This window comes from Athene noctua, chromosome 20, assembly GCF_965140245.1.
Source record: "Athene noctua chromosome 20, bAthNoc1.hap1.1, whole genome shotgun sequence".
NCBI classification, from domain to species: domain Eukaryota; kingdom Metazoa; phylum Chordata; class Aves; order Strigiformes; family Strigidae; genus Athene; species Athene noctua.
In genome coordinates, this window is record NC_134056.1 from 10,216,968 (window position 1) to 10,234,902 (window position 17,935).

General features: G+C 48.4%; 1 protein-coding gene across 9 annotated transcripts in view; it reads right to left on the bottom strand.

Moving 5' to 3' along the window:
- The window catches only part of LOC141968810 (uncharacterized), a 95,256-nt gene that overhangs the window by 55,968 nt on the left and 21,353 nt on the right, over nucleotides 1–17,935 (bottom strand). For 8 of the 9 annotated variants that reach the window (XM_074923954.1, XM_074923949.1, XM_074923953.1 and 5 more), the window contains exons 2-5: nucleotides 4,099–4,246; nucleotides 3,211–3,369; nucleotides 2,461–2,656; nucleotides 670–813 (exon numbers count right to left, since the gene is read on the bottom strand). In XM_074923954.1, the coding sequence (XP_074780055.1) occupies nucleotides 670–813; nucleotides 2,461–2,656; nucleotides 3,211–3,369; nucleotides 4,099–4,246 (647 nt within the window). The remainder of the gene's footprint in view (nucleotides 1–669; nucleotides 814–2,460; nucleotides 2,657–3,210; nucleotides 3,370–4,098; nucleotides 4,247–17,935) is intronic. The other variant, XM_074923952.1, reaches the window with a different exon arrangement.

Genomic DNA, 17,935 nt, shown 5'->3' on the forward strand with positions numbered 1-17,935 from the left:
TCCAGATACCTGGCCTAGAGAGGTGAGGTGTCTCCCTGGGCCAGCCCCAGCTTCTGAGGAAAGCCTGGGTGCTTCGTGTCTTTGGGGATTTACCATATGATCTGGGCTTTTTGGAACAGATATATTTCTTGAAAGATTGTTGAACACTAATAAAAGTAGAATCCACAATACCTCAATTTTCCAACATTGCTGACAAAAGAGAGGAGACAACCTTTGAAAGGACGATGCACCAAAGGGCGCAATGCAACAGTCTTGCTGGGGGCGAGCAAGAATTTCAGTGATCTACAGTTCCCCAGTACAGATTTCACCCCCTCCCCAAAGCAAAGCCACAGCTATGGCATTACTCAATAGCTACTCAAAACTTTCCTGTGTTAAACACATGAGCACATACAGTCATACACACACCCCAGCTTTCTTTGGCTCAGAAACTCTCCCTTTAATTCATTCTTCCTTTGCACCCATGACTTGAACGGAGGGTTTGAACTGTGAAAGGACCACCACCCCATGTGCTGGCCACCATCACTGCCTTGCATCTCAACTCAAACTGGAGACCCAAACTTCCAGGCTGCATTTTAATGCCCTGGGTTGGTCCTTTCATTTGAACCATGCTATATCAAAGAGGAGCTTGGGCCAGCAAGCCCCATATTTGTCAGCTGCCCCCAGCCACACCTCTGGCCAAGCTGGTGAAAGCTCCCACGGGGAACCAAAGCGCTTGTGGTTGAAGGAGTGTTTGCATGTTGAGTTGTAGCTGCGGCAGTGCTCGCTGGCAGCCGCTGGGTCTCCCATCATGAAGGTCAGTTGCTGTAGAGCACCCTGTGGAGGAAGAGACACACAAACCACAGTTTACCCACATGCTTCCTCCAGAGGAGAGGGAAAGGTCTTGGGTGGTGGGGGGTGGGGGTGTCTCCAGCCTCTCATAGCCAGGGACTTTATAGTGTGGGTTAGGCAATCAACATTCACTCCCCAATTTTAAGAGCTGGATGCAAAGATCCTGGGAACAAAGGCTAAGAGTCAGCAATGTGCAAGCTATTCTTGAGTTAGATAACAGTGAGGATTCAAGAGGTGCTAAGCACACTACAGGATCAGGCCCTTACTATTCACCTCCAAGAGAGCCCAGCCTGAGCAGCACCCTGGTGCAGTGGCAGTACCGAAAGGGGCCCCTTGACAGCCTGACAACCGTGCCTGCAGGCAGCAAAGACCTGCGACTCCCCCATCACCTCCCAGCACACCCAGCCCCTCCAGCCCTCAGAGAGGCAGCAAGGACTGCTTGGCTGGTGCCAAGCATCAGCAGGGAGCTGCTCCCATACTGTAAAGGCCTCATTGAGAACAAGAGTGCATGAGGAGAGCGACCAAAGGGAAAATATTCTGTACAGGAGAGGATTTACAAAGAAGAGAAGAATGATGCACGATATTGGACTCCCAGCACAGACCCCCAGACAGATGAGGGAGGGAGGTGGAGACCCCCAGAGATGCCTGCATGTCTACATAAGACAGAATGTCAACCTTCAAGATTTTGCACTTGTCAGAATCAAAACTGGTTCAAGAAGGGCTTCCCTGCTCTACTAGGCTGCCTTCATATTTCCTTCATTAAGCTCAGGGTGATTGAAATAACTAGTTAGCAACACAGCACCACTGATTCTTGAGCAGCTTTTCTGCATGACATGGCTATCCAGGGGGAATGTGTAAGCTGGCTCTATTTACCCAGTGGTCCTCTGCTACCTGCCAGCAGCAGCAAATGAAGAGAGGAACATGTCCGAGATGCCAGAAGACCGCTTCACTAAATGAGCTGAAATCTTCCTCCCCAGGACGGAGGTGGAGCTGTGCAGCCTGCTATAAACCAGGGACAAGGAGAATGCTACCCCAAAGGAATGGAGAAGAGCTTCAGACTGATGACACAAACCAGGGGTTGGTCTCAGAAACTTCACTTGGTCTTTTTCTGTAAGAGCTAGACCTGTTTGATGCCCTCAATTTCTGTGTTTGAAGTTGACCATCAGATATGTTTCAACATAAAAACTGACAGCCTTTGAATTTATCTGTCATTTTATAACAAGGCCATCTACTTCGACCTGCTGGGAATCCTTTGCTGTTAAAGTCCTCAGAGCAGGGACTTAGTCTTCAACACATGCATGGGACAACCAAATTCTCTGCATGCTGCCTGCACAGATGACTGCTGTACATGGTACAAGTCATGGTCAATAAGAGAGCACGAGTGTATGTCTAACCTAGAGATCTCTACTGCTGACCTGACTGCTGGCACTTGTGTTGCTCTGACTCAAAACCCAGCACTTCGCACAACTCAAAGCCTTTGCAGAGCTCACCCTCCCCAACTGTGAAAAAAAAAAATGGTGTGTTTTAGGACGAGAAGGCAATGGACTCCTTCAGGAGTTTCAGCCTCACTTCATGCAGCTAGAGCAGACCATGTCCTCAAACACAGCCCTGCCAGGTCTGCCCAGCTCTCACCTTAAAGGGGATCTCGAAGGACTCGATCAGGCCTCCAATGATGATCAGCCCCTCAGTGTTCACTCCCATCCCGAAATAATTGGACCAGCTCACTCTGTCCACCAGCCGACAGTCCACATGCAATTCCAGCCTCTCCAAGGAGATGCTGAGAGCAACTTGGTGCCAGTGCCCATCGCCAAGAAAGGAAACTGGGAACCTGCGTGCCCCAAAGAGGGAAGGGAAGAGGCACAACATGAAACAGGTCCCACACCTTATGCAGGACAAGGCTTCACCCTTATCAGCTCCCAGGGTCCCCCATGTATCCATCCTTAGTGCAGTTGCAAAGGATGGTACTAGAGAAATTAAGTCTACCTTACTGTCACAAGTAAAAACCCACACTTCTCTTCCAGCATGAGAATGCTATTTCTATACAGTGGATTTGGGCACATCTACAACCAGTTGGGGTATCTAGGAAATTTGTGTCTCTCCCTGCTTAATTTACTCCCAGGCATTTGAACCTTTTTTGTTCTTTGCTTTGTTTTCCAGATCTGCATCATTCTGACAGAGTGGAGTTAGGCAGTGACTACCTGTGCAGTCACACAACCAGGTCTAAGGGACCATCACCCAGGTGGGGGGACATGACCTTGATTCAGCTGAGGTGGGGTCATAGCAGCAGTGCTCAAAGCCCAAAGTGGAAAACCTTAACTCTGGCCTTGGGGGTAGAAAAGGAAGCAAGAAGAGGCAGAAAAAAGCACCTGAGTTGGAACTTACTCGTAGTGTCTCCTCCTCGTGGTGACAAAGACCAAGGCATATGGGTTAATCCGGATCTGGAAGAGCACGTGACTCCGATGGCTAAGGATGGTCACTAGGCTGGTGTCCTCCTTCAGCGAGTACCTGAGCTTCATCAGCACACTCAGCTCATCTGCAAACCTAGCAGAAAGAAGTGATGCATGGCATCCTGCAGCAGCTGCTGTATCACCATGAACTGCCCTCTTAGGACATAAAAAACAAGCCACAGCACAAATTAACTCAGTGAGAACAAAAAATAAACAAAACAAGAGCAAACAGTCATTCAGGTTGTAAGGTCAGGTACTCAAAAAGAAGCAGCCAGGCCATATAACCTTAATGCATCCCTCTCAGGTTCAATCTCAGCACACGTTTATGTGGTTGTGCATGATTTTCATGGGGCTCCTGCCCTGACCACTGCTGAGACTGTATGATAACTCTGTTACAAATGGCTCTTCAATGCTCTGTCACCACGTCCAGCGTCCTTGACCCCTGCAAGCTACAGCCCTGTATCAAGTACAGCAAGGTCTGACCTGGTCTATGCCTCCACAGTCTTGGCATCAAGCAATGCTGAGGGATATGGCTGTGCTCTCTCTTGTGCTCTCTCCAGTTACGTGCTGGAGTAGAGAGGTCTCCCTAATGGGAACACCAATAAAACACACTAGTGGAATGGTAAGTCAAGCACTGTGTCTTCCCTGCACATGACCAAAAAAGATGGAAGAAAGAGAAGAAGCACCAAGCTCATAAGAGCACAGAGTGGATGTCTTATCTTTGTCTTGTTATGGAATAGGGTCTTAAAGGAACCTCTTAAATGAACAAGCATGCACGAGATGATTTTGAGCACCACCATCCTGACACCATTCCCCAGCCTACCTGTCCCCAAATGCCTCCCTCGTAGGGATGTTAAGGGTAGCGTACTGTCCGATCTCCAGGATGCTGCAGTTGGCTTCATCATAGCTAAAGGAAATATTGCTGAGGTCCTGGGCATGGGAAGTAATTTTATCCAGCAAGTTCACTTCATCTGCATTGGGGGAGAAGAGAGAGATGCTCAATATCTAAGATACCTTCACTACAAGGCTCTGCTCTCTTCATTCTTCCTATCAGACAACAGACAAACCCCTCCGGCATAAAAGAATGCAGTTTGGGGAAAATAAAATAATTCACAAATACAGTCAACTTGGACCAAAACAAACATTCAGATAACTTCAGAAGCAGCCAGGTGATATTTCTGAAACAAAATACATGTTTTGAGGCCAGTGTCCCAAAGACTTAGAGGGCCATTCCTACCTCAGCAGTGGTGGCATTTTTTTGACCATATAGTTGGGATGCTCAGGACTGTAAAGCAAACCTGGGACACAAATGTCCTAAAATGCAAGTCCTGGACCAGCTGGGCCCAGAAAATCCTGCTCAGTCCTTTTCCAAGCTTCCTTGTTGAAGTTTGCCCAATTTCAATAAAGAATCTGACCAAGGTGCGGGGTGAAGTTACTGTGTCCCTCCCTGCGGCGGGTGTCCTGATCAGACCTCAGGGGCACTCCTCTGCCCAAAGCAGGGTTCCTCGCTATGACAAGGTCAGGAGCTCCATCAGGAGCTGTGCATCCCACAATACCCCTTCCCAGAAGGTGAAAGGCCCACTTTCGGCACTAGTCTGTGAACATGCAAGATGGTTTGAATTGGGTCAAAGCCCCTGGTCTGGGTTATTTGGTATCACCATCACTTCAGTCTTATGAAAAGCTTTTAAATCCCTTGGTGAACAAAGACATTCCCTCTCCAAGCTCATTCTTTAATGAAAAGATCCTTCAACTACAGAAATACATGAACAAAAATTTAAAACCACAAGGTTCCTTGTTCCCCGTCCATTAGCAAAAAAATTCCAGACATCTGGCTCCATGCAGACACACTGTTTCTACCTCTGAGACATACAACAAAGTCCCTCCTTTCTGTCATCTCTTTATGCAGTGTGGCAACAACCCTGCCACCTACAAGGGGTGAGGACAAGGGATGGACCTGAGCAGCAGCCCATGGGCCCAGCCTTGCTGGAGGAGTCTGGAGTGATCCAGACCCACAGCCCCTTTACTGGGAAGGCCTGGACAATCCCACTTGATGACTTGTCAATGGGAATCCTGCCAGTACCATCTGCACTAGCATCTGCCACCATTTGGGAGGCATCCAGCCTCTGCATTCACTCTAATTCCCACTGTCGATGAGGTGCAAGATTTATTTGAGGGCAGATGAACAGCCTCAGGCATGCTGCAGCCTGACAGGAGATATACACACCCTATAGATCCGTTGCTCTGGAAAATAACAAGTCAATTGAGTGGAAAGCTTCTTTGATCCAGTTCAGACACTAACGTAACAGCCCTGTCATCATCTCATCAGAAGATTTTGCAAGGGAACAAGCCCTGTGCTGGGAAGCATGGGAGGGAATAGGGTCCTTCAGGAGATGCAGCCTTCTGTGGGGACTTGGGATTTCATCTGGTATTTCCCCAGCTCCCCACATGGTCACAGCATCAACATATTCCCAAGTAACTCAGCAACATAAACATGCAACAGCCTTTGGCAGCAGGACTGTTGCAAAAATGGTACCAAACCAGACAGGGTGCCAGGCTGAGCCCCTGTGAGACTTGAACAGTCATAAACCCTGAAACGGTACTGAGTCAGCAGAGTTTATCAGTGTTGTAAGTGATGTGCATGCATAGCATGGGGAATTAATCTGAGACCAAACACAGCTGACAGAGGGGGGAAAAATATCAGGAATATTTGTCCCTTCCCATTCCCAAGCAGTTTTGGGAGATGATTTTGCAGCTGCTGACATCAATAGATGTGCCAAGACCTGCATGCTCCATCTCCAGGGGCTGCAGCCTTCAACACTGAGCAGCTTTGCTGGTGATTACAGGCAGACAAGCGTGAATGCAGTGGATGCTGTCAGCTGAAGGGCTTTCCTACACAAGCTGCAGCTGGGGACTTAGTACTAGAAACAACGTGCTTACATGGAAGTTTTCCTGGGCAGGGTATGGCCTTAACACGACTTGAGAATTTACTGAAAGTTAAAACCATGGTCCATGATATGTACATCTAGGGTTAAAATTAAGCATGTGTTTGGTGCTTTCCTAAACAGATTAGCAGATGCCTCTCCCTGTGGCCTAAGAACTGGAGGGTGATCACAGGGGCAGGGCGGCACCAGCAAGTGTAAACCGCCAGGGTTGGTGTTTGCCTCTGGACCCCTCACCAACCCCAAGAGAAGACTTTAGCATAAAAGAAACACAGAATTAGGAGATAAATTGATGAGGTCTCTTAAGGCCCAGGCAAGGGGACAGGTAGGAATCACAATCTGTCAGAGCTGAGGAAGCAGCTGTCTGCAACATGGAGCACCAGCACACACTGCACCTACAGCCAAGGGAGAGACGAGTGGGTCCCACTGTACGCCCGGAGCAGCCCCAGAGCCAACAGAGGAGCTTTGCACTGCTGTGGCCTCTGCCATGGCAGCCCCCACAGCCGGAACATCACAGGAAGGGTTTGGCCGTGTTCCCTCTCGACACGTTTGCATGCACCTGGGAGCAGCAGAGCGAGAGCTGAGCACAGCCACCCCACAGCCCCCACACAACGCAGGCAGCTCAGAGGATGGTGACAAATCTCTACTGGAGACAAGCAAGGACAACCGAATGACAACCCGGTCATTTCAATCCCCAGAGAGGGTCAGCACTCAAACCCTGGCAGTCAGCTGCACAGTTGTACCCTGGGCAGAGCCACTGTAAACACCACCCTCCTCTCCTTGATTCCCCCACAAGCCAAAAGAGAAATTTTGAAATAAATGATGTGCCTCTCAGACACCAGCCCTCACGCAGAGCTGAGGAAGCTGGAAAGCAGATGCCCTTCTTCCACTTTACCAGCTCCAGTCTGCAGCTCTTACACATGCACTGCTTTTTCTTCCCACTCCCTGTTCTCCAGAAGCAGCTTTCCATGTATTTATTTTAGGTGCATCTGGCTGGTTTCTGCACTATTGGGATAAGCCAGTGGGGCCTCAGGAACACCTGCAGCAGACACCCATACTGCCTGAGCCAGCAAAGCATCAGATGGGATCCATCTACTACAGTCCCTATGAAGAGAGAGCCCTGCTGCAGCAGCTGCGGCTCATGGCACCACGCTCTCATCCTGAGGCAGAAGCTGATGCACAGCGTGGCTGTTTATTACACTGGAGTTAATGCTCAACCAGCCTCAACACCAAAGCTTTTGCGTGCAACTTCTCCCCACAATTAACCAAGGGTCAGCTCTCCATTCTGACACTGCTGGGTTTCTGGTTGTTACAAGAACATCACAGATTTACTTTGAATTTCAAAGCAGGTTTATTTTTTCTCTTTGCCTTAACCTCTGGGAGCAGACATGCTGCTTCTCAAGGACACGGATTACCTGTGGAAGCAATTCTCAGCTGCAGGGTCTGAGTCACCAGCTACCAGAGATCAGGGTTACAGCCTTTCTGGGAGCAGATTAATCCCAGGCAGGTGGATGCTGAGGATGCAGCAAGTGCAGTCACTGCTGCAGGCAGAGTCAGGGACAGGACAGACTGTACATCTGATACGGTAATTCTAGGTTTCTTTTACAAAAAAACATGTTTTCTCAAGGGCTTTCAGCTTTCCTAGGGCTCAGGTGCCTTATCCCCACAGGCATTCACCCTCCTGCCTTGCTTCACAGAGAGGATTCCCCATCTTCTTCCAGTGGCCATCAGTGAGCAGCTCTGCTCACAAATGCTCTTTTTACCACTTCTGAGCAACCTTCACCATCAGCATGCTCCTATCTCCACCCTGGAGGCAATGCTGCCCAGGACCCCAGGAGCAGGGCTCACCCCAAGCTGTACTCCCAGTCCAGCTGTGCTTGCATTGGGTTCTAGACTTGGGTCCTTCCTTGCCCATCTGCAGAAAAGCCAGGCAAGACTGCCCATGGTGCACACTCAGCATGCCAAACCAACCTGTTTGCTATTCAATCTCAAACCAAAAGCCTGCAGAGTGGCTATTTCTATTCTGAAAAGGAGATTCCTGGAGTTCAACAGCTGCTGCCAAACTCAGCTTGCCTCGGGGCTCCTAAAGCTGCGCAGGAATCTTCCCAGGCAGCCCAGTGCCAGGGAGACTTGTGCATGGGCCAACCTCAGAAAGGACAAGCACCGGGCAGTGCAGCCAGAGCCAAGAACACAACATCCCAAGCTGAAGTTAACCAGCGGTCATCAGGGTGCCAAGCACATTTTGGGAGAAATGTTTCCGAGGATGGGGAGCACGGCAGTCAGGGCAAGGGAGGACACCTATAAAAACCTATTAGAGATACAGCTTAGAGCTGTTGAACCACAGCCCATGAACCCATTGTGGTGCTTGGTTTTGTGTCAGGAGGTCTCTGCTTCCAAGATCCCAGAAACTCTACCAACAGAAACAGCCAGACTGACCTTGTGTTTTAGTGCAGATGTCCTAGCAATCCTAAGCTTGGGCTACAGGTGAAAACCAGCAGAGCCTTGCAAAGCTCAGCAAGAGAAGATGCATCCTCTGATTATCAGCAGTGTGCCCTGGATCATCATTACCTCCACTCCTTGGCCTGAGCAATTTAAGAGATGGCTATTTAAAATAACTATGACTTCTTGTTTGTTTCCTTTGTAAAAAAGTTAAACAGTAAATAAAAAAATAATTTTTTAAAAAGCATCCCTTTTTAAAAATTAAGTTGCTTAGAAAAGCACATGGAAAGAGAGATTAAAGCCTTTACCCCACCACTCTGAGAAGTTATAAACAAATTCCAGCTCAAATATTAAGTACACAAAAATCACCAGAATTTCTAGGATAAAGGGGAAATTAAGGCAGAGGGATCTGCATATGCCTCTGCAATGTTTGGTGTTGGGGACTTTGTCAAGGTACCTGCATCAGACCATACGGTCCATATTTTCCATACAGGGTTTTCCTGCCCTCATCAGTCCTTTGAGCCCACACAGAGTTAAAATCCTAAGGAACAAGACGAGAAACAGGGAACACAGACAATACCCTGGTCAGACTGGGGACCCAGGGGACAACCCCAAATGTTGTCCTTTGAGGAGGAAGGTAGACAAACAAGGAACCATCCAAGAGACAGAAACAAATATGGAGCAGGAGACAAACTACCTCCAGCAAAGGTCCATGGTTCATTCAGGAGGCAAAGTCAGAGGCAGGGCTGGAGACAAGCACCCTACACCATAGCTCAGGGGAGGGCTGAGGGCACAGGGCTGAGCTTACATGGGGGTCCTGGGATGAGGGCATGGGTGGAGGTCCCAGGCAAAGCTGGTCAGGGCCATTATGGCCCATTAGTGCTCCCAGAGACCAGTCAGGGTTCAGTAGTGGTCCTTCACCACCCCATCCCATCCTGGGGGCTGCATCCCAGAGGAAGGTGTCCCTTGAGGGGGCACTCCAGGTTGCAGATACAGAGAAGTGACCATCCATGCCTTCCTCTAGCTTGTGTGCAGGTGAAGCTTTAGGTTCTCCCTGAAGGAAGGAAATGAGGGAAAAGGGAATTGTATTAAACAACATAAAACATAATTGTAGCTCTGGGAGAGCTTGTAACAGGGTCTGTCAGACTGAGTCACTTCCCCTGGCCACGGCACCACCAGTTGGGACCTGAAATAACTGAGTTGGACAAGGTTTGGGGACAACCCCAGAGGACGGCCCTGGTGCTTGCTGTCTGGGGAATGGAGCATATGACCTAATGGGTCTTTTTCCCTCTAATTTCTCAGTGCATTATGAAAATGTCCTGCCAGAAGTTTGCTTAGGATCACAGACCATGCACTTCAAACTGTGTATTATAGAGGCTTGTACATCACAGCTAGAATTTAATAATAAAGGCTCTTTGCATTAAGTGATGGAAAAAGAGGACTTTATACTGGGGCAAGGGTTTCCTGGCACCTCACACCGCTGACACCACCACATTAGCACAGGCATGATCCGTAGCCAAGCATTCAAAACAAGACAGCCCTCCCAAAACTCAAATGCTCCTCCACTCGCCTCTTGATGGCTCATATTCCTCTACCCTTTGCCTCTTGAAAGATGTTCTCGGTCTTGAAGGTTATGCCTGATCTCCTCTGGGCCAAGATGGCAGCTTCATATTTGTCCGGACTTGCCTGATGACTCTGCACATTGGGTGGACAAGGTCGAGGACACCTCAGTAGTGTTGTGTTTGCTGGACATCAATCTACCAGCAGCTGCTTCTCTTTCTACCCTAGCATTGCTTGTAACATAAATAATGTCCATGGCAGCCATCCGTGTCACCTCCTGCACCACATTTGTTTCCTACTGTTCCCATTTCCCTCGTCAACTAATAATTTCTCTTTAAGGGCAACACCGCAAGCCACATGAGACTATGTTTAAGCTGAAGCGAACACAGCTCGCAGTGATGGACCTGCATTCAGACGGTTATGCAACAGGATTTCAACCTTTTCCTCCCTGCTCTGGAGAGCAGAGATAATTTGGTTTTGACCCAGTGGCTGCAAGTTAAAGGGGACAAAGCCAATGCAGGAAGAAAAAGAAAAAGCACATTTCTCACAGAGAATGTTGTACCTATTAGTGGAAGAGTGAATGCAACCACCCACCCACAGAGAGGACAGAACATTTCAGGGAAGCGAAACCTTTTCAGAAGAAAGAGCTAGCCATACACATTGTTTAGACAGGAAAAATTGGAGCACAGAATTCTTTTCAAGCTCATTACACAGATCTGCAGGCGTGCTGCCGCTCCTTTGTATGGGCCCAGCATGGGGGACTCTGCCAGGATGAGGATGGGGCTTTTGGGGACAAAGCCTGGGGAGGAGGAAGGGTTGCTGGAAGTTGAGGATGACCCCAAATAAGGATACACTGGCTACAATAACAAAGTAGTTCAAGTGGCAAAAAAAGAAGAGAGCCCACGAAAGAGCTTTCGGGAGAAGAGCAATGGTAGCAGGATGGCAAGGAGCTGCTAAAGCCACAGTGGGAAAGTGGGCTTGGATTTAAGAGTTGCTAAAGCCACAGTAGTGGGGAAGTGGGCTTGGTGGGCATTTTAGCCTTCAGCTTCACCATCCTCATGGGGTATTCTCTCTGCCCAACTGACCAAGCCATGGGATGGCATGAAAATCTCATCCCATTAACTGAGAGTATGTTTCCTGCCCTAGATGGGACAGGGAAAGGCTTTGCAAACATGGAGTAAATCAATATCCTGATATGTGAGAAATGAGAGTCTGAAGACCCTTTTGAAGGAGGCACTGGGAAGGGCTGGGAGGAAACCTCACAACAGCTAGTTGCTCTGCAGGATTTGGTGGTCTCACTTGGGTTGGTCGTTTTTTGTTTTTTTGAATAAGAAAACAAAAAAGAAGCCACATCCCAAGATATATACTGACAGATCCTGCAGAGCTGCTCAAACATCTCCTTCCTGAGCAACCAGGAAAGTTAACATCAAACCAAAGCTCCTGGTCTCTAGGAGAATGGTCTGGGGTGCTACACCTCACGCCGAGGCCACACACACCCCCTGGTGTGTCTCCTATCCTCTGTTCTGCACGTCTCCCCCCCACTTCCTCCTTTCTCTGCTCTGTGCATGCATGTCCTGAGCCCTCTTGGACCACTGACAGCAAACGCTTTGGGGTTGAGCTCAAACCCTCACTTTACTCAAGCCAAACACTGTGGAATTGATGGTTTATCTATATTTAGGGCTTAATAGATTTAGCCAGAGGGGTATTTTAAAATGGATTTCATTTAAACCTGTGCAAATCCCCACACAGCCACTCGTCAATCTGCTCAGTCTGCCTCACAGCAATTAAACTTAATTACTGAATTACAGTGAATCAGCATAAACCAGATTTGAATTAGTCTACAATGCCTATACAGCATATTCTGTGGGATTAATTTAAAAAAACCTAAAAAACATGCTATTAAAACTTGTGTGACACTGAGTGGGGATAAGACCCAAAAACATTGGCCCTCACTGTTGCTAGTAAATAAACTTTCTTTGTTGTTCCATTGTCAAAGTAAATTAATAGCAAATCCTACAAACTATCACACTCCTGGGGCTTGTTTCCAGCACCAGCTTTCCAAGAGCGTCCCTCTCTGTTTTTTGGTTTTTTGTTTTTAAATAGGGTTGGAAGGCACACATGTAACTACGCACAGAGCAACCAGAGAAAAGCAATGAAGGGATGATCATGAAAAACTCCTCCAGGTGGTATGGTCAGCACCAAGCAGGACAGCCCATGACACAGTCAGGGTTCATACCCTAGATTTTTAGCATCCTCTCATGCTGATGGAGAGCACATGCACATTGTGTGCACACACAGCTCCATGGCCAAGGTTTCTCTGGATTTGACCCACTTCAAGGTCAGGACCACAAGGAGGTCACTCCAGCCTCCATCCCTGGCTCCAACAGCAGATGATTGCAGGAGAGGAGAGGAAAAGGGCAGGAACAGATCGAGCCTTTCCTGGCTGTTCTCTGCCAGAATCCTGCAGTGTAAGGATTTGCTGAGCCAAAGGCAGCGTCCATGTTAGCAGCCATTGGCAGGGACTTAAACTCAAGTCTCTCCTGTCCTGGGTAGCTTTGGAGGATACCTCTGCTCAGCTGGCTGGGCTGCCCAAGAGAGCTCTGGGCACGCAGAGCTTTCATTCTCTCCCTTTTCATGATGTTTTGTGAAGTCTTAAACTCCTCCTAAGGCAGAATGGGATGCATTTTTAAAATCTCAGCAACACGTTGTGGGGGTATGAAAGCTAGCAGTGGCACGGCAGCACACGAGCAGCACAAAAGCAGCCCCTTTGCAGGCTGTGCTCTCCAAGCAGTGGTAGGAAGGGAAGGACGTGGAAGGGTTTGGTTAGTAGGTTAACCTCCTGACTCCTTGGTCTTAACCAAATGGCAGGGGGATCAGCAAAATATACACCAGAAGCTACAAAACTGAAGTAAAGAGGTAGAGGTGAGTAAGGCAGAAAAATTTCTTACAAAAGGAAATGCAATTTCAGAATTTTGGAATAAAGCAACAGTTTGATGGGATATATATACTTTTGAAATACCTCTGTCCCCTCCTTCTCTATTACAGGCTGATCTTCACAAATGTTTCTCCAGCTTAACCTCCCATTGTCTTAGACTACTTATTTTAAAGTCTGGCAGAGGCCCAGCCTGAGCTATTATTTCAACAATGTTGAAAGTGTCTTGAGTAACAAGGGAAACGGTCAGGTTAGTATTATCTTCTACTGGAGACATACACATCTGGGAGAGATTACAGCCTGAGAAAATAAAAATAAATATGCCCAGGAAGCCCATCCTGGGAATTCCTCTAATTTCAGCAAATAAGGGCTTGGCGCACCCCAAACCCTTCCTCCAAACTCCCCTGCTTCTGCTCCTTCCACTAGCAATGATTTGGTTCATTTGGTTTAGTCTAACAGTGATTTTAAACAGTATGTGTAACGTCATCCGAGGGTGAAAAACCGACCTGATGTCATTGGTGATGTGCAAGGCAAGCCAGACCTAAGGCAATATGCCCAGATGTTAGTCACTGGTGAAAGGCAACCAGAAGGAGTCTGATCGCGTGCCAGCAGCCATCTGTCACACTGCGAAATAGCACTCGTTGGCTCCGGGTCCCCGCAACTCCTGTTTTCCAAGTTATAATCAAAGTATCAAAAAACTGCTGCAAAGTAGCAGCAGTAAAGCAGTGAAAGGTCCTTTGTGTTTTCAGACTCCTGGGACCTTATGTTCAAACACCAAAGCTGCCTCGTTGGGTCAGACACCAGCACCCGCAAGCACAGCTTCATTTCTGATGGTGGCAACAGCAAGTCTGCCCAGCTGGCATTAAAAAAAGAGTCAAAGTTTAAATTAAACCTGTGCAGACTGTGCCGATGAGCATCCACACACCATCCATGCAGGAGCAGGGCTTGTGCTGTCCCCAGCTTATACACACATCCTTGGTGACTGAGATCCCCAGGAAAAACGATAACACAACATATTTCCTTAAGCATCCAAATGGATGCTGCTTCAGAACCTGCCCTGCTCGTGCAGATCTACCCCTGTAGTGGCTCACTGTGATGGTTCAGCATGTTAACCAGGTTTTCATTTCCATTTCCACATGATTGTGAGTAAATCGTTTTTCCTTTTGTACAGGTGGAGAAATGAAGCAGAGCTAATGTTGGGAGGCACCGTGAGGATATGTGTGTTAAGTAGGATGTACATGCTTATATCTTAGCCAAAGGAAAGGTTCAAAGACTTAGCTTGCCCTGGAAGCTCTTGCCTGTCTTCTCCTGTGTCCATCCTTTCTGCTCCCTCGAGACCTGTGTGCTAAGCAGGGATCTCTTACACCTCAGCTAAAGCAATAAATACTGCAGCTTTTAACCCCAGCAACCCCACAACTCAGGCCTTGCATTGATCGCTATTTTCTTAATTGCAGCCAAAAAAAATCAGAAAAATCGATTTCTTAATTGCAGCCAAAAACCCTCAAAAAAAAAAAAAAAAGCAGAAAAAATGTGTTTTCCCTAACCTGGCTGATTTTCAACTCTCAAACTCTGCTGCCAGCAGACCAAAAGGGCAGGAGTCTTTGGCAGAGCTAGAGAGGTGCAAGGCTGCCTCTATACAAGCCAGAGATATCCGGAGACATCCGGAGAGCACCATTCCAAAGCTTTTCCCTTTCATGTGATCGGACATCCTCTACAGAGCTGCCTGCTCTGCTCCTGACATCAAGCCCTGGCAATCACAACCCTCTTCTTCTGCTGGGTGTCAGTGTATTCATGACAAATGTGTTTTATCAACCTCCCTGCAGTGGCCCATAAGACAAATTGGCCAGGGGAAGGTGAGGGAGTCAGCTTAATTTTCCAAGCTTGATAAGAGTTGATGACTTCATTCAGGGAGAAATCATACAACACAACTGTAAAGGTCTAGCTCAGGTCACTCCCACCTCTCTTGCCTAGGAAATACTTTGTTATCACATCCCAGCAGGACGAGCTGGGGGATGCGTAAAGATCCTACCCAGAATTTACTGTGCCCTTGGTCTCCTGCCCTCCAGCCCCATCACATGTGTATACACGCACGGAGCTGGCAATCTCACACTCAGATCCATTTTGACTTGTACGAATTCACCAGAGGCTGGAGAAGCAAACTGCAGAGACATAGCAACAAACTTCTTTGCAGTGAGCACAAGACTCTGGTGTTTGTGATGGTAGATGGTGCCTCAACCAGAAACCCCTTGCAGGGCAGGATGCTCATCAGCATCTGCTTTCACACCAGCCTGCAGAGAAAACCTTGAAAACATCACCCCGGAGTAATCAATGGTCCCGAAAGCACAGGGCAAACATGACAGCTACATCCGTGAAGCTGGATGTACACCAGCACTGCCTGTCCTGTGGGCCTGGCTTTGGAGAGATGTTGGCACTCAGGGAAAAGAGCTTGAGGGTAAAAGCCAGGGGACACGCAGGGGACACGGGGCCAGGCACAAGGCTGCCAGGGACATGCTCCCGCACTGTGCCAACACAGCAGGCAGAGAGCCAGGGCCGCAGCCATGTCCGGGCTCCCAGGCACGGTCTGTTGCTTGTCAGGCTCCTCCAGCTGCCCGCCTGGCAGTAACGGGACTAGGGATGTTCCATGGGAGTTTGTTGGAGACTCGAGGTCCCAACTGCTGGCAGGGAAAGGCAACTCCTGTCTGCTTTTCTCAAGAGCATGTGGTCTATTGCAGGACACTGCCTGCTGCACAAGTGTCTGGCAAACCCTTTGTCCAAACTCATCCTAACTCAGAGAAACTCTTAGCCATGCCTTCATTCAGCAAGGCCAATTTTCCCCTTTAAGAATGGCTACGGGTCAGCGCATGGTTTACCTTAGCTGAAGTACAGCTACTTCATGCTGGAACTAATCACTTTGGAGATACTGGCATTCCCTGCAAAGCAGCAAAGGTCCCATGCCGAGGGAGAGGAGGACCTAAGCCCATGCCTGCCACAGCCCCAGGCTGTGGGAGCTGGACCTGCCTGAGCTGAGCTTTGCCACTGTGCCTTGCAAGTGCCTCTACCAGCTCCTGTTACTCAGCAGATGACTAACACCCAAACTGAAATTAGTACCAGAGCGCTTAATTAAAGGGAGTTTTCCACTGCAGGCAAGCGAAGTGCACAGTGCTTTGCAGGGATCTATTTCTGCTTCCTTTGCTTTTAGATATGCTGTTGTAAGGGTCAGTGCTCAGGCTCTGACCTGACGTTAAAATTAATTTGATTGGGAACAATGTTCTGGAGGTTGTATCTAGCTACCATGCATCGTCTGCCCCAGGGGATCTGCAGACACTGAGTAGGAATGAGACAGAGAGGCACAAGAGCATTATGCACCAGCAACAGTACAGCCTAGGGCAGAGCAGGGCAGGAGCAACAGTCCTGACCTTCCCCTCATGCTCCCTTCAACACAGCTCACAAGAATAAAGAAAAAATTAAACCTGAGTGTTTCCCAGACTAACAAGCTGACATTTCACAGCCAAAAAGCACTCTGATTTTCACCTCAGGCAAAACATGTGCACATTTGTGATTCATTCCACACTCGCAGCTGCCAATTTTCCTCCACAAACTATTGAATTGTTGTGGTTTCAACCTTTACTCAACTCCTGAATGCTGCTCTACGTTCTTTATGCGCAGCATTTCGCAGAACTACTCACTTCCCACCTCTCCACTGGTATTTTTACACCCGAAATATCTCTGGGTGTCTGTGAGCCTTCAAAGTTTCATGACAAGCTGCTCAATGCCATGAGCTGCTGCTTTCCCAGGCATGGGGGCTGCCTGCAAGGCCAGGGACCCTGAGACCCCCAAGCAAAAAGAGCTTCACTTCTTGTAAAGTCTTGGTTCACCAAACCCTCATGGGTCAGGCTGAGCCCATAATGCTTGAACCACAGTTCAGAAGGCTCCAGGCAAATAAATATAAACCAGGATTTCACTCACATGGAGAGAGGTTGTCAAAACCCAAACTGTGCTGGAGGCACCACTTTACCACCCCTCAGGAGGGGCCTACCCTCCCAGAGCTCCCTTGGCAGACATTCATCTCCTGTGGTTCCCCCATGCCCCAGGGCTGAACCCTGGCTCACCATGGCTGGGTCCTGGGCAGAGGAGGCTCTGCAGGCAGTGAGCTCGGGTGAGGATGGGCATGGATGCTCCACTGAGACTGAAGAAACCTCCTGCAACTTCATTTCTGGATGAGGTGCCAAGAAGGACACGGTCAGCACGTGGGTCAACCTCTACAACATTCAGCCTTTATGCAGAAATCTGTTGCTGGATGTAGAGATCTCCACCCCTGTTTCGTCCCCAGAGTTCAAAATCCTCTTCCTCCCTGTGAAAAGCATCCTGTTCAGAGGCTCGTTTGTGCCTACTCCTGTATCTTCTACTTCTAAGGCTGCATCGGAGCATCGACACTCTAATATTCACTTCCCATCTCAAATTAAGTTTTCCTTTCTTTCCATTTCTTTATTAACCTACAGAACTTCCCAGGGAGAAAACCAGAGTTTCTTATACAGAAGAACTCAGAGGAAAATCTCTCTTTTCCCAACAGAAAACAGTTTTCAAGCCTCTCATCACACGTAAAGCTGAGAAAGGCAGAGGTCACACACGCTCACCTCATGCACGCTGCCTCTGCACAGCCCATCTCAGGTAAGAGTGCAGGTTTTGGAAGAGCCTCAGACACAGAGTTGACAAGTCTTGTTTTAACAGCAGGGATATATCTGCCTTGCAAAAAAATGCACTCTTCATTCCTCCTGCTGCCTTTGAGTGGA